We start from the raw sequence: 17,092 nt of genomic DNA, 5'->3' as shown, positions 1-17,092 counted from the left end.
TGTGGAACCTTGCTGTATGCAAATTGGCTACTGAGTTTTGCCCATGTAATAAAAGTGATTACACTTCAATAATTGTGAAGTGCTTTGGGAGATTTTGAGGACATGGTAAGGTGTCATATAAATGTAATTTCCTTTTTTTCTCTCTCTCTTTCTTTCCCAAAATATACTGAGTTTCTGATCTTGGCCGGACCACTTGGGAAGTTGTCCAGTAGAAATTAAACATTTTCTCATAGGGTGGCGGAGAAACTTTAGAGAATAACTGAACTCAGGCGGCTCTCAGTGATCTTGTGGTAATTAGTTATAGAGCAGCAATAACAAAGTTGTGGGAGCAGACTGCCTATCTGGCTACTTGGGAAAGTACACAATGTGTAGGACACAACAAGAGAGACAAAATAACTTTAAAAAATGGGGTACAAACAAAGACATACAAAGATAAGTAATCTTTGTGAAGTCCATGTAGCTCTGCAAATATGTTTTCAGTTTCATCGTATAAGAACATAGGAACAGGAATAGGCCATTCAGCCCCTCAAGTCTGTTCCGCCATTCAATTAGATCATGGCTGATACGGTCATACGAAATGGATCTGTACATTAACTCCATCTACCTGCCTTGGTTCCGTAACCTTTAATGCCCTTGATTATAACCTTAAAATTAGAGCTAGGCCGTTCAGGGGTGATGCCTGGAAGCACTTCTTCACACAAAGGGGAGTGGAAATCTTCACTAAGATTACTTCACGAAATTTATCTTTAAAATTTATTTTAAATTTATTAAATAAAAAAAAGACTTCATGAAGATTACTTATGTTTGTACATCTTTGTTCGTGCCCTATTTTTAAAAGTTATTTTGTCTTCCTTTTTGTGTCCTGTGCATTATAATAATAATCTTCTATAACTATTCTGACAATTACTGTAATTACTTTGTTCTGATGCAGGAAGTTCAAATGAAATTTGTGGACAGGTTGACTCTTAATGTCATATAAAAAAACAATTGATACTCAAGAAGGAGGCCTCTTACCTTCTCAGGGCAAAATTAGGGATGGACAATAAATATGGCATTGCCCACATTCTGAGAATTAAAAAAAATGGGAAGAAGTGATGCAAAAAATTATTGTTTATACGGGATATTTACTCAAAAGTAACATGAAAAAGTGAAGAAGGTCTGTTTTGTTTATATTCCTGGCATAGGTGGAGAAACACACAGTAATAAAAGTGATAGAGCAAAGCATTCTTGTATAAATAAATAAGTAATAATGTAGTAAAATATAACATTTATTTCTGGAATGAAGTCTGTGAAAGAGTTAATCAATTTGTACTTTGCTGTTCATTGAAGCTATTCTGGTAAACAAGTTACCTGGCTGGTTATCAAGGCTCCCATTTCAATCAGTAGTTTGATGCAGGACTGCAGTTGTTCAGCTTTGTACTGTAGCTCATTCTGCCTCTGTGGCAACAGGGCATGATCATAGCATAGTTCCCGATAAACAGAGTTATGAGAAATGACTGCACAATGCAAAGGAGTAAGCCCTGAAACACAAGGAAGACCAAAAGATAACCATGTGGCAGACAGACTAGCAACACATGGCTTTTGTCTGTTCTGTCCTGATAATTATTTATTATCCCTTTTTACAAAACTGATTTCCCCCTTTTAGATTCGCTATTTCTAGTTGAGGGAGCAAGCTGCCAATTTTTGACAGTTTGAGGTGAAAGCTGATCTATAGTCAATTGTTCAGAGTTATACCAGCATGTCCTGAGACATATGGCGTATACTTTAATTAATCCTTCCATTCTGCAACACCAACTTGTATTGTAGGATATGAGAGCAAATCCCATCTCCCATCACTCAGTAACAGACTGTGTGGTAAATTTTAGTCTATTCTCACCTCTGATTAACATCATGAGTTCAAACCCTACTCCAGAATATAATCTATGCTGACACTGAATGCAGTATTGAGGGAATGCTGCATTGTTAGAGACACTACTATCTTTCAGGTGAGATATTAAACCAAGTCTGTCTGTTCAGGTTGATGTAAAAGATTCCATGGCACTATTTGAAGATGAGCAGGGAGTTCTCCTGGTGGCTTGGTCAACATTTCTCCCTCAATCAGAGCCACCAATTACATTGTCATTTATCTCATTTGCTGTTTGTGGGATCTTGCTGTGTGAAGATTAGCTGCTGCCTTTGCCTATATAACAACAGTGGTTGCACTTCAAAATTAATTCATCGCTTGTAAAGCACTTTGGAATGTCCTGAGGTACTAAATAATTGCAAGTTTCTTTCTGTGTCTTGATGATCACTGCTTAAAGTGGGCTGGAACTATTATGATTCAGGTACGCTCCAGATACTTTTTCTCCTGCCCAATGCAAAAGTCTTTTCTATAAGCAAGCCCACACTAACTAGGAACTGAAATGTGACCTAATGTGCAAAGTAGTCTGGGACGTAGCATGCCCCGATGGACTATGGACCCATTCACCATCGATATGTGCACTGGAAACATTGTGGAATGCTTCCATATTCTGATCTCTCTGACTGATGGAAAAATAACACTCTGACAGAGCAGGTATCTCAGGCTAAAAACTACAAATTAAATTTATGAAGGAGTAATAAGATTAACAGAAGCAAAAATAATTGGGAACTCAAGAATGAGCAAAAGCATATCATACTTATGCCTAGTTTGAAACCATTTCTGGCTATAGAACTGTCAATCAAAATAGACTCCAAAGGTGGGAGAGCAGGCCCCCTTAGAAAGATGTCTCTATACATTCACCCACTCTCAGGACAAAGCATACATGTGAGGCTGGTCAGTAGGACCACAGCTTGTGGTCTGTTGAAGCCTCTGCACTGTAGCAAATGAAATCTAGCCTATAAATATGGGACGCTCATAACCTGGTGACCACTATTAATTATTTCTACCACCTGGGTGGGCAATAAGCAATAGGATAAGAGAACTTCCATCCCACATAGTTGGTCCCAGTCTTGCATATTTCCTCAAATGTAATTAAAGACATCAGAGAAGAAAAGCAGCCCAAATCCGCACTAATTAACTAGCTGTGGGATCGATTGTGAAGTGATCACTTATATTGGGTGGGAGGCGAGTGGAGCACGCTCGCTGCCTGCCCAATGGAGGCAGTTGGAGACTCAAACCATTTTCATGGTCAGTCTTCATTTGAGTTCTGCCAGTGGGTAGCTTGTACATTTGGAGCGGCTCTCTGACCGGGGAGGGCAGGAAATCCAGCGGCTCCTCTGCGGAACCCAGCGGGTCCAAGTAGGTTGGAGGAAGGGAAGAGGCGAGCGCAAAGGAGGGCCACGGAGGGTCACGCGTCGTGGTGGGGAGGGGGGGAGGGGGGATTTTTGTGGAGCCAGGATGGCCCCAGAAAAATGATGTAAGGACCTTTTCTTTTGCCTTTTTTAGAGTGGTTTGCAGTGGTCTCTTTCAGGAACTGCTGGTTAGGTTGCTGTATGCCAAGTACCAATGCGTGGAGAATGCGCAGCGTACAGTCTGCCCATTGGCACTTCAAAATTGCACCGAGGTCCTCTTGAGGACCCTGAATTGCTATTGAGGCTCCTGCTTGTTTCTGGTGAGCCTGTGCTGTCCATTTCAAGGCCCTCCCCGAAATGTTGACCCTGACGTCAGTGGCAACAAGCCGATAGTGCCGCACTGCCATTTTCATCTCGCTACCGCTCTAATGCTGTCCAAATAGAGGAGGGTCTGAGAATCGGCCCCTGTGAGTCATGGATATTGGAGTCTTGGTCCAAATAATAAGTATAGTGAAAGAAAGAAAGAACTTGCATTTACCTAACACCTTTCATGAGCTCAGGACATCCCAAAGCACTTCAGAGCCAATGAAATACTTTTGAAGTGCAGTCACCGTTGTAATGTATAATGCATCTAGACAGGCTGCTCCCAGCAAACAGCAGTCAATTTAAAGCTGCCTAAATATTGGCACAGCTAATGCACTCCCCCAACCAAAGGAGAATATAACGTTGCAATTTTTCTGATGTTAAACAGGACCTAACTCTGATTTGTCACATGGAATGTTCCAGAACACTAGTCCTGCTTCTTAAATAAAAGCAGCTTTATAGAGCACTTTAACGATTTCTGTTGATTATTAATTTAATCTGATACTTACTGGGTGTGGTATACATATTAGGGAGATGTATAATTGTCTGTTGGTGTAATATTGACAACACTAAAGCTAGAGGCACTGTGCTTGTACAAAACTCTTTTATCTTCAAGGTCTGGATTTTATTCAAGCCCAGAAGAATGGGATGAAAGTTTCTTCTTCTCATCAAGTGTAAGGGCCCTAAGTAAAACATGATGGCTGGTTTAAACTACTCCACAGTAAAAGCTGCTAATAATTAGCTGCTAATAATTAGCAGCATTTGGTGGTAAATCAGCAGCCTCAGTCAAAGAAGTTAGAAGACTGGCAGTTGTGGTAAGTAGGAATGTCATAATTGGAGAAGTAAAGAAAATCTTGCATTTATATAGCACCTTTCACAACCTCAGGACGTGGACATCCCAAGTGCTTTACAGCCAATGAAGTACTTTTGAAGTGTTGTAATGTAGGAAACTTGGCAGCCAATTTGCACACAGCAAGGTCCCTCAAACATCAACATGATAATGACCAGATAATTTGTTTTAATGATTATGGTTGAGGTTATAAATGCTTGCCAGGACACTGGAGAGAACTCCCCTGCTCTTCTTCTAAATAGTGCCATGGGATCTTTTATGTCCACCTGAGAGGGCAGATGTTTAACGTCTCATCTGAAAGACGGCATCTCCAACAGTGCAGCACCCACTCAGGACTGCACTGAAGTGGCAGCCTAGATCTTGGGCTCACTTCTCTGGAGTCGGATTTGAACTTGCAACATTCTGACTCCGAGGTGAGAGTGCCACCACTGAGCCATGGCTGCCACCTTAGGTAGTGCCTACTGAGGATTAGATTTAGGCAGATTTTGGGGTTGAGAAATTGGAGTTTATGATGAATTGAGTCCACTGCTCCATCAAATCTGCCCTATACCGTGATGGCTGGAGCATCATGACTAAACACTTCCGCCCTCCCACCTGTTTCACACCCCACCCCCCCGCCCCTGATTTTACTTTCCATCGAGCTCAATGGAAAGTAAAATTAAGCAAGGTGTAAAATGGGCAGCTGATCGAATCCTGTCAGTTTCCTACCGGGCAGGTTAGGTCGACATTACCCACTCTAGATTTTATTTTGCACTGTTTCGGGTGAGGTAACTTTTTCAAGACAATTTTTAACTTAAATTTGAAGGCAGTCTTACAGGTAAGTAAAACCACTATTAACCATTTATGTCTAGAACAGAAATGACCTGGATTTTTCTTTAAAACTTTCAATTTTAAAATGTTTCTCTTAATGCTCCCTTCAGTACAGCCCTATATTCAACTGTTTGAGGCAGCACAAGTGAAACTGGAGTGTTGAAAGACAAGGGAGACCCTCAAAGTGCATCTACAGCACTCAGACATTCCTATGACTTAAGGAGACTAATCACAGGCCAGGTAGATCCTCCTTCAGAGTCACCACTGAGTGCCTGAAAATGCTTAACGGTAGAACCTATCAAGTTGCCTTCCCTTGTAATGCACAAGTTATTTTAATCTATTACAGATGAACTGAGACAGAAGAACAGTCTACACAACAGTCTACTGCTCTTAATATCTAATTCAAATTTGAATTATGTAATTCAAATGGAAATTTGGGGAATAAAACACCTCTTGTGCTTTTTTATTAAAATTGCTGATTCAATTTTTATTTTAGCAAAAAGCAATTTAAATGAGCAGAAGCAGACTGTACTATAAGAACTTTAGGTTAGGTCTGGGTTAGATCTGTACCTTTCTGCCTGCGTTACTGGCAGAAGCTGGATACCTTCTAATCCATTTATAGCAGTGCTTCACAAATTACATGAGGCTGCACCCCGCCAAAGAATTTTCAGCTTCTCTTGTCCAACTACCTATCGATACTGTGATGGCTATCGCAGACTTAAAGAGGAAGTTTTTCTTTATTTAAACCACAACCCAGCATTAATTACTGTTTGGAGAGCTGCTTTGTTTATAGGAAGCAGGTTACAACAGGCCAACTATACAGGTCCTTAAAGCACTCCCAATAGAAACAGAAGACACAGACAATTCTGTTGGTCAACATTTGGTGACAGAAAACCCTGCTTATTATTCCTATCAATTAATGTTGTTTATTAATGACAGTTAATCACTGTACATTACAAAAAGCAACAGAATTGAGAACTAAATGCTAGAAATGTAATTTGTTAAAACACATTAAAATATCCAATTTTTTCAGATATGTCAGACGAGTAGGGATCTGGCATTCTGAGTGTGAAGCATGGTGATACACAGCAGAGGGAGTGACAAGAGTTAAATCTTTACAATTTCAATTTGGATAAACCCGTGATTCACATTTGCTTAAGGAATCAATTATGAATCACTTTGTTTGAGTCGTACCTGGGCGCAGTGGTAGTACTCCCACATCTGAGTCAGAAGCTCAGGGGTTCTAAGCCCCACTTCAGGGCTTCAGCATATTATCTAGGTTGACATTTCAGTGGAGTACTGCAGTGTTCAAGGTGTGGTCTTTTGGATGAGATCTTAAACCAAGGCCCTGTCTCCCTATTGAAGTAAATGTTAAAAAACCTCCTGGCACCTTTCGCAACAAAATAGGGAGTTCTTCCAACATCCTGGCCAACAACCAACAACACCAAAAACTGATTAACTGGCCATTCATCTTATTTGCTGTTTGTGAGATCTTGCTGTGCATTATTGGCTGCTGCATTTGCCTACATAACAAAAGTGACCGCAGTTCAAAAATAATCCATTGGTTAAAAAGCATTTCATGACACTCAGAGGACATGGTACGGTTTTCTTTTATTCGTTCATGGGATGCGGGCATCGCTGGCGAGGCCAGCATTTATTGCCCATCCCTAATTGCCCTTGAGAAGGTGGTGGTGAGCCGCCTTCTTGAACAGCTGCAGTCCGTGTGGTGAAGGTTCTCCCACAGTGCTGTTAGGTAGCGAGTTCCAGGATTTTGACCCAGAAATGATGAAGGAACGGCGATATATTTCCAAGTCGGGACGGTGTGTGACTTGGAGGGGAACGTGCAGGTTGTGTTGTTCCCATGTGCCTGCTGCCTTTGTCCTTCTAGGTGGTAGAGGTCGCGGGTTTGAGAGGTGCCATCGAAGAAGCCTTGGTGAGTTGCTGCAGTGCATCCTGTGGATGCTACACACTGCAGCCACAGTAGCCGGTGGTGAAGGGAGTGAATGTTTAGGGTGGTGGATGGGATGCCAATCAAACGGGCTGCTTTATCCTGGATGGTGTCGAGCTTCTTGAGTGTTATTGGAGCTGCACTCTTCCAGGCAAGTGGAGAGTATTCCATCACACTCCTGACTTGTGCCTTGTAGATGGTGGAAAGGCTTTGGGGAGTCAGGAGGTGAGTCACTCATCGCAGAATACCCAGCCTCTGACCTGCTCTTTTAGCCACAGTATTTATGTGGTTGGTCCAGTTAAGTTTCTGGTCAGTGGTGACTCCCAGGATGTTGATGGTGGGTGATTCGGCGATGGTAATGCCGTTGAATGTCAAGGGGAGGTGGTTAGACTCTCTGTTGTTGGAGATGGTCATTGCCTGGCACTTGTCTGGCGCGGTATTATATAAATGCAAATTTTTCCTTTAAATATCTTTTCATTAAGAATTTTGAATCCATTTTAGAGTGGTCATCTTTTGCCAGACCAAAATTGTAAGGGGAATACAATAGGAAGAGAGCTGGAGTTGCAGAAAGTCCCCAAATACATATTTAAATGAAGTTTCTGCCTGTTTCATGCTTGAGTTTCAATAGTTTCTTTGCTACTGTTGAAAGTTTAATAACTAATGCCTCCAAGTCATGAAACTTAGTGGCCTGGATTGTCCATTGCCGACTGCCCGTTGTTATGAAGTAAATCAGGTGGCTTGAAGCAGTGATTAGGCGGGAGTTCTGTCCCGCCAGAGCCCAGCCCACCTTGCTGCCAGTGTTGTTTCTGGCCTAAAAGCATCCACCTCAAACTGGAGGGCACTTCATTTAAATATGCACATGGGGGCATAAACGTCCCTCCGTTATTTCCTGTCATTTGGGTATGCAGGACATCAGGTGTAAATGATGGCATGTAGGGTATCTGGGGAATCAGCTGTGGTGCTGTGCAATTTAAAGGTAAGGAACTTTCAGTTTTTATCTTAAAGCTAAGGAATATTTCAGTCATTTCTGACCATTTTTGTTTATTTTATTTTTCCTGCCAGCATTAAGATTCTGAAGAAATTTGTGCCAATTTTGAAAATTCTGACTCCCCTCCCCCTGCTCCGCACCGCATTATGCACTAATGGGTTTCCCAATGGGAATCCTCCTGCCTGACATGTTTGAGAAGAAGAAGAGGACCTACGGAGGGATGCCAAACAGGTCAAACTGCAGAAGGGATGCTTCCCCTGACAATTCCCACATCCCTTTATCTGTAGACAGAGGCAGACAGACCTTGCTTTGGCAGATAATTAGTGTGGGGAGAGGCCCCTCTTCCAAAAGGAAGCTGCAATATCACCACTAAGATAGGTGAATGCCTGAGAACTGGCACGTTGGTTACTTCCTCCAAGCACCTCTTTCAGTGACATTATATGAAGGAAGGCATGCCAGGGTGATCGACAGCCACCATATTCCGATTGGGTACACCCACAAAGATGCCATTTCTGTGAGCCTTGGCACAATTACCCGGAAATTACTGGAGTGAGCTATCTTTACAGGGTCCAGGTCAGCAGGGAGCTCGGAGGCAGGCTGCTAGCGATGTTCCAACTGCTGCAAGAATACCTACAGCTACCATGTAGCACAGGTCTGGCACATCCAGTGACAGTAATGGTCAGCTGTGGCCTGACACTTGGCTCTGGAGGCATGCTGCAATGCTTACCTGTGGGGCTAGTGATGTGGAGTGATGCAGAGGGTCTCAGTCCTCACAACCACTTCATGCAGCACCACCTTCACTTTAGTAGCCAGCAAACAGGGGGGTCAACTGTTGGGATGCTCTGTCACTTGCCTGCAGACTCGAGCCTTTACTTGGGTTTCCTTTTCCTTCATTTCTACCTGTCACTTCTTAGTCCCCTGCCCCTTCAGCCTTGGCAAAGGCTTTCAGAATTTTTGTCACCCTATAGTGACATTCCCCTTTAATTGGTCCCAACTTTTAAAATTTCACTTACATGCAAATTTCCATTCCCACCACTAGGGGGTAGATCTTGACTTTGTGCGATAGTGTAAAACAGGTGATAGCCACTGGAAATAAAAGTCATAGGAAATAAAAAAATGGGGAGAGATGTAAAACGGACTGCCCATTTTACACTGGCGCACAAAGTCAAGGTATCGGCACGGACACGATGGGCCGAATGGCCTCCTTCTGTGCCGTAACTTTCTATGATTCTATGATCAACCCCCAGTGTGCTCTCCACCTATTCGATTCTGCACCTGATGCTATGTTGACCTTGAAAAAATGGGTGTAAACAACCCACTTCCATTTTAGTCTATCCAAAACTTGTCAGTAGCCATTGGGGGTGAAATTCATTGTGGGCCGTAGTGCAAAACTGGTGATAGTGAATCGGAAGCCCATTTTTACACACTGCCAATAGGCTTTTTCCATCGCAGTCAATGGGAAAGAATATCGGGCAGACTGTGTAAAGGGTTGCCAATCTGTCATTGACTCTTTGCATTGCCGCCCGAGAAGATTTCCACCCCCATTGGGTCTCAATGACACCACTAGTGGAAATTCTAGGCTAGTGAGTGGAAAAGACGAACCAAGATTTTAAAAATCAGACCACCCGTGCGTGGTTTACATTTAAAAAAATTGCTGCAGCCCACTCTAAAACTGGTCGGTTCGATCACAGAATGGACAGGCGACAACTCTAATCTGGTGCCTGTCACATAGAACGCAACAAAGATTACACGGGGGTTTCACACAGTCAGTGAAGACAACGCATTAATGATTGAGCACTAATTACATACCTTCAAAGTCCCATGCTTCCAAGTTCACCAATGTGCCAGCTGCTATGACCATCTGGAAAAACAGACAAATTTGACTGAAGATCAGAATTAACAGGTCAAAAGACATTTCTTTCTGCATTCCATAGAAGCAGTCATATTACAGTATAAGTACCCTCCCATCCCAGGAATGTTATCCCATGTGTCCCTCCCATCCCAGGAATGTGATCCCAGGTTTCCCTCCCATCTCAGGAATGTCTCATGCACCCCCAGGATCAGGAACCCCGACGATCTCCCTTCCTTTAGCCAAGAGCTCTGAGGCCAACAAGCTTTGCCCCTAGCAATCGCAGGACATGTAACACCTGCCCATTTTCTTCCTTCCAAACCACTGCCCAGGGCCCATAACACTTCTTCTGTGTGAGACAGCAAATTACATGTTCTTCCTCTAATCTAATATACTGTATTTGCTACTCATGGTGTGATCTCTTCTACACTGGGGAGTTCAAATGGAGGTCAGGTCATCGCTTTGTCAAACACCTCCCTTCTGTCTGGAAGCATGATCTCACTGCTTTAACCCCCTCAACCATTCCCACTCAGATCTCTCTGTCATTGGTCCAACAGAGCTCAGCGCAAGCTTCAACAACAATATGTCATCTTTCTCCTGGGCACCCTGCAACCCTCAGGTCTGAACACTGACTTTTTAAACTCCAGACTGTAACAATATCCTTGTGTTCAAGCCTGCTTTAATTCCACGCCTAACTCCAGGTATTCCATCTCTCCCCTCTCCTTACATTTCCCCAGGTCTCCTACTTTCTTGGCTGTTTACACACTCGGGGTAACAATGTCTTTGCGTGATAGTGTAAAATGGGCAATATCGATTCAGCTGCCATTGGAAGGCAATGGAAATTAAAATCGGGAGAGGTGTGTAACGGGCGGTTGAATTGATATCACCCATTTTATACTCTCAACCAAAGTCAAAATGATCCCCTCTGTCTTTTTAATGTTTTTGTCCATTACTTGACTGACGTTATATCACTCCACTCATGACTTTTCTCTGACGTCGTTTATTTTTAAAATATAAATTCCCCCCCTCCCCTTTCTCTGATTGTATTAATATGCCTGTCCGCCTCTCATTTCTCAATTTTGATCACGGGCTCGCGCCCACATCACTAACTTGTCCGTTCTCTCCACAGATGCTGGCTGCCCTGCTGTGTAATTTCCAGCATTTTCTGGTGTTTGTAGCTCTTCTACCGTGGCTTTGGCTGAGATCAGGTAACTCAACACGGATTGGGTATCCAACCCAAGATCTTCATGGCCTGATTTTGTCACTTTCAAACAACTGAGGCACGAGCCAATGATTCAGGCTCACAACAGAAAGTCTCACATTCAGGATTTGTACATGCTGACAGCCCCCTGTATAATCCTAACTTTTGTAAACAATTTTACAACACCAAGTTATAGTCCAACAAATTTATTTTAAATTCCACAAGCTTTCGGAGGCTTCCTCCTTCCTCAGGTGAACGGTATGGAAATGACATTTTCGAATCCTTCGCATTTGAAAATCACAGAACAATGCCTGGTGATTACTGCCCGTTGCCAAGGCAATCACAGTGAGCAGACAGAAAGGTGTCACCTAAAAGGCCACCGAATATACAAACCCCCCAAAAAAAAGAGAGAGAGAGAGAGAAGGAAGACAGTCAATGACCCGTTATATTAAAAACAGATAACATTTGTTCGCTGGTGGGGTTAAATGTAGCGTGACATGAACCCAAGATCCCGGTTGAGGCCGTCCTCATGGGTGCGGAACTTGGCTATCAATTTCTGCTCGACGATTTTGCGTTGTCGTGTGTCTCGAAGGCCGCCTTGGAGTATGCTTACCCGAAGGTCGGTGGCTGAATGTCCATGACTGCTGAAGTGTTCCCCGACAGGGAGAGAACCCTCCTGTTTGGCGATTGTTGCGCGGTGTCCGTTCATCCGTTGTCGCAGCGTCTGCATGGTCTCGCCAAAGTACCATGCTCTGGGGCATCCTTTCCTGCAGCGTATGAGGTAGACAACGTTGGCCGAGTCACAGGAGTATGAACCGTGCACCTGGTGGGTGGTGTCCTCTCGTGTGATGGTGGTATCTGTGTCGATGATCTGGCATGTCTTGCAGAGGTTACCGTGGCAGGGTTGTGTGGTGTCGTGGACGCTGTTCTCCTGAAAGCTGGGTAATTTGCTGCGAACGATGGTTTGTTTGAGGTTGGGTGGCTATTTAAAGGCGAGTAGTGGTGGGGATGGCCATAGCGAGGTGTTCATCATCATTGATGACATGTTGAAGGCTGCGGAGAACATGGCGTAGTTTCTCCGCTCCGCTTCGTCCAGTACTTCCCCGGAGCGGAGAAACTACGCCATGTTCTCCGCAGCCTTCAACATGTCATCAATGATGACGAACACCTCGCTATGGCCATCCCCACACCTCCACTACTCGCCTTTAAACAGCCACCCAACCTCAAACAAACCATCGTTCGCAGCAAATTACCCAGCTTTCAGGAGAACAGCGTCCACGACACCACACAACCCTGCCACGGTAACCTCTGCAAGATATGCCAGATCATCGACACAGATACCACCATCACGCGAGAGGACACCACCCACCAGGTGCACGGTTCATACTCCTGTGACTCGGCCAACATTGTCTACCTCATACGTTGCAGGAAAGGATGCCCCAGAGCATGGTACATTGGCGAGACCATGCAGACGCTGCGACAACGGATGAACGGACACCGCGCAACAATCGCCAAACAGGAGGGTTCTCTCCCTGTCGGGGAACACTTCAGCAGTCATGGACATTCAGCCACCGACCTTCGGGTAAGCATACTCCAAGGCGGCCTTCGAGACACACGACAACGCAAAATCGTCGAGCAGAAATTGATAGCCAAGTTCCGCACCCATGAGGACGGCCTCAACCAGGATCTTGGGTTCATGTCACACTACACGTAACCCCACCAGCGAACAAATGTTATCTGTTTTTAATATAACGGGTCATTGACTGTCTTCCTTCTCTCTCTCTCTCTCTCTTCTTTTTGGGGGTTTGTATATTCGGTGGCCTTTTAGGTGACACCTTTCTGTCTGCTCACTGTGATTGCCTTGGCAACGGGCAGTAATCACCAGGCATTGTTCTGTGATTTTCAAATGCGAAGGATTCGAAAATGTCATTTCCATACCGTTCACCTGAGGAAGGAGGAAGCCTCCGAAAGCTTGTGGAATTTAAAATAAATTTGTTGGACTATAACTTGGTGTTGTAAAATTGTTTACAATTGTCAACCCCAGTCCATCACCGGCATCTCCACATCAATCCTAACTTTGTGAGTTACCTCTTGAGAAACAGAAGGGAACACACAGCAAGATAACGTAAGGCTAGTGGGACAACAGTGGCCTGAAGGCGTAGTATCCATGATTTACAGTGTGTGCAAGGGTATCGTGTCTTTAATACACAACAAAATCCCTTATCGGAAACAACTGCACGATCATAATTGTTCTTTTTCACGTCTAGGAAAAAGCTCCTGGCTTACGGAATAGCGGATAAGTTGTGCTGAGAAGCCCTTTGATGATGGAAGCAGCAAAAAGTCAAATGGTTTTTATTTTCTGACAATAGTCTGATAAATATTTTGTCCAGTCTTGTAATTACTTATTAACCAGGGGCACAGTGCCTGTGCTTCAATACAGCAGTTGAGACATCGCCATATTGACCTTAACAATACGTCCTGTCTTCTAACAGGCCGCCAGCATGTCTTATTCCAGAAATTTATACCAAGAGCTCCCACAACACACACTGGGACTTCATCCATGGGTAAAAATGACCAATACAAAGCTAGAAAATTGTTTTCTACAAAGTTGTGTTAATTTATCGTCAGTGCTCACTCAGTTAGGTTCCCTTGTTACTAGATCAAATAAATTGCATACAAGAAAAATGAAATAAAAAACTGGCATTTATAGTGCCTCCCACAACCTCAGGACGTCCAAAAGCACTTTGCAGATGAAGTACTTTTGAAGTGTAGTCACTGTTCTAATGTAGGAAATGCGGCAGTCAATTTGTGCACAGCAAGCTCCCACGAACACCAAAGAGATAATGACCAGATCATTTTTTTTTTAGCGATATTATCTGTTTAAGTGATGTTGGACGAGGGATAAATGTTACCCCAGACACCAGGGAGAACTTCGCTGCTCTTCTTCGAAATAGTGCCGTGGGATCTTTTACATTCACCTGAGAGGGTGGACGGGTCCTTGGTTTATCTCTCATCCGAAAGACGTCACCTCCTAAAGTCATAGTTGGCACCATTACAGGTGTAAAGGTCCACCATACTTATGTTTGGCCAAATCTTTATAAACTCACCAAAACAAAATATTGGTTCTACTGCGAGACAGCTCTCACCTTTCAACTGCAATTGTTTTTTGTCCAGCCTGTGTGACTTATTTAAATAAAACAGGCATTTTCCAGCACCATTTGCAAACAGCAATTTCTTAGTAAATGCTGGAAAGACTGTAAACAAATGGCTCTTCCCATGTAACAGATATATCTGCTGCATCAGTCAGACGCACCAACAAACAGTTGATATCAGGAAAGTCTACAGTCCTCCAATGAGCAAAATACACCATCACACTGAGCCCTCACCAAACACCACAGCATGATTCTGCTTGGTGAACAAGTTTATTAACCAGAAGTGCTTGAAGTCCTTGAACGTATTGTTGCCTCCCAAATCCATGCCCATCTTTCCCGCAACTCCATGTTTGAATCCCTCCAATCAGATTTCCGACCCTGCCACTGTACTGAAATGGCCCTTCTCAAAGTCACAAATGACATCCTATGTGACTGTGATGATGGTAAACTCTCCCTCCTCATCCTGTCTACAGCCTTTGACACAGTTGACCACACCATCCTCCTCCAACGCATCCCCTCCGTCGTCCAGCTAGGTGGTACTGCGCTCCCCTGAATCCATTCTTATCTATCCAGTCGTAGCCAGAGAATCACCTGAATTTGCTTCTCTTCCCATTCCTGCACTGTTACCTCTGGAGTCCTCCAAGAATCTATCCTTGGCCCCCTCCTATTTCTCATCTATATGCTGCCCCTCGGCGACATCATCCATAAACATGTCAGATTCCACATGTACGCTGACAACACCCAGCTCTACCTCACAACCACCTCCCTCGACCCCCCCACTGTCTCTCATTTGTCACATTGCTTGACATCCAATACTGGATGAGCAAAAATTTCCTCCAACTAAATATTGGGAAGACCGCAGCCATTGCCTTTGGTCCCCGCCGCAAACTCCGTTCCCTAGTCACCGACTCCATCCCTCTCCCTGGCCACTATCTGAGGCTGAACCAGACCGTTTGCTACTTTGGCGTCCTATTTGACCCTGAGATGAGTTTCCGACCACATATCCGTTCCATCACCAAGACCACCTACTTCCACCTCCGTAACATCACCCGTCCCCGCCTCTGCCTCAGCTCATCTGCTGCCGAAACCCTCATCCATGCCTTTGTTACCACTAGATTGGACTATTCCAATGCTCTCCTGGCCGGCCTCCCATCTTCTACCCTCCATAAACTTGAGCTCATCCAAAACTCTGCTGCCCTTATCCTAACTTGCACCAAGTCCTGTTCTCCCATCACCCCTGTGCTCGCTGACCTACATTGGTTCCCGATCCAACAAAGCCTTGATTTTAAAATTCTTGTTTTCAAATCCCTCCATGGCATCATTCCTCCCTATCTCTGTAACCTCCTCCAGCCCTACAACCCTCCGAGATCTCTGCGCTCCTCCAATTTTTGCCTCCTGCGCATCCCTGATTTTTAATCGCTTCACCACTGGCGGCCGTGCCTTCAGCTGCCTCGGCCCTAAACTCTGGAATATCTTCCCTAAACCTCTCCGCCTCTCTACCTCTCTCTCCTTTAAGACGCTCCTTAAAACCTACCTCTTTGACCAAGCTTTTGGACACCTGTCCTAATACCGCCTTATGTGGCTCGGTGTCAAATTTTGTTTGATAACACTCCTGTGAAGCACCTTGGGACGTTTTACTATGGTAAAGGCGCTGTATAAATGCAAGTTGTTGTTGTTGTTGTTGTTGATGATGATGATGTTGTAATCATGTCTGTTGTTGCAAACACTGTGTTTTGGCCACAGTATTGTATTAATGATTGAATATTCAGAGTGGAGAGTGCCAGTTTACAGAGATCACGGTCAATGGAGCTCAGGGCTCGAGTTAATCTTGATGCAGCTGCACAGTATGAGTTGCTATTTGCGGCACGCGATTGTTGTTCTGAGCGCTACTTGGGAGGGGTTCTCATCCATTTTGGTCCTGGTTCCTCATTATAATGTGGTCGGCGAGCTGCCAGCATGAAACGCACTGCCCAAAGAGGTGGGAGATTGGGCGGGGGAGGCGGCCGAGTGGGAAGAGTCTGCAGCACCACCTTAAAGGGGGAGGGCTATAAGCATCGGGAATGAAAATGTGCAGTGTTTCAGAGCAGCAAGGACCCTGTGCGCAGAGCCTACGGCAGCAGGTACGTTAAATTTGGAAGCCTTCAAGATTCAATAACCACAGGCGACCACCCTAAAAGTGTCTCCCAAGCCCCCATCCAGTTTTAATTCTTGCAGAAATGGCCATCAACTGACTTGTAATGCCCATGGTTGGAGGGCGGGGGCAGGAATTACATATTTAAAGGTGCCCTGCCCTGTAGTAAAGAAAGTTTGTAAATAAGAGTAAAGATGTTGAAAAAGTCAGCGCACAGCCGCTATGTGCATGAATGGTGGGTGATATACTGATCGCACCAAGTCCCGTTCACTCATCACCCCTGTGCTCGTTGACCTACATTGGCTCCCGGTCCACTAATGCCTCAATTTTAAATTCTCATCCTTGTGTTCAAATCCCTACATAGCCTCGCCCTTCTGTATCTCTGGAACATCCTCCAGCCATACAACCCTCTGAGAACTCTGCATTGCTCTAACTCTGATCTTGTGTGCATCCCCCTTTTCATTCGCCCCACCATTGGCAGCCATGCCTTCAGCTGTCTAGACCCTAAGCTCTGGAATTCCCTCCCTAAACCACTCTGCCTCTCTACC

General features: G+C 44.4%; 1 protein-coding gene across 1 annotated transcript in view; it reads right to left on the bottom strand.

Moving 5' to 3' along the window:
* Positions 1-17,092, bottom strand: part of LOC137301263 (NF-kappa-B inhibitor delta-like) — a 107,311-nt gene that overhangs the window by 8,138 nt on the left and 82,081 nt on the right. Inside the window, exons 8-9 of the mRNA XM_067970722.1 lie at positions 10,021-10,072; positions 1,351-1,520 (exon numbers count right to left, since the gene is read on the bottom strand). Of these exons, the coding sequence (XP_067826823.1) occupies positions 1,351-1,520; positions 10,021-10,072 (222 nt within the window). The remainder of the gene's footprint in view (positions 1-1,350; positions 1,521-10,020; positions 10,073-17,092) is intronic.

The sequence above is a fragment of the Heptranchias perlo genome, chromosome 33 (assembly GCF_035084215.1).
Source record: "Heptranchias perlo isolate sHepPer1 chromosome 33, sHepPer1.hap1, whole genome shotgun sequence".
In the NCBI taxonomy this organism is placed as follows: Eukaryota; Metazoa; Chordata; class Chondrichthyes; order Hexanchiformes; family Hexanchidae; genus Heptranchias; species Heptranchias perlo.
The sequence above is the reverse complement of the archived record's forward strand: the minus strand, read 5'-3'. Positions and strand labels throughout refer to the sequence as shown.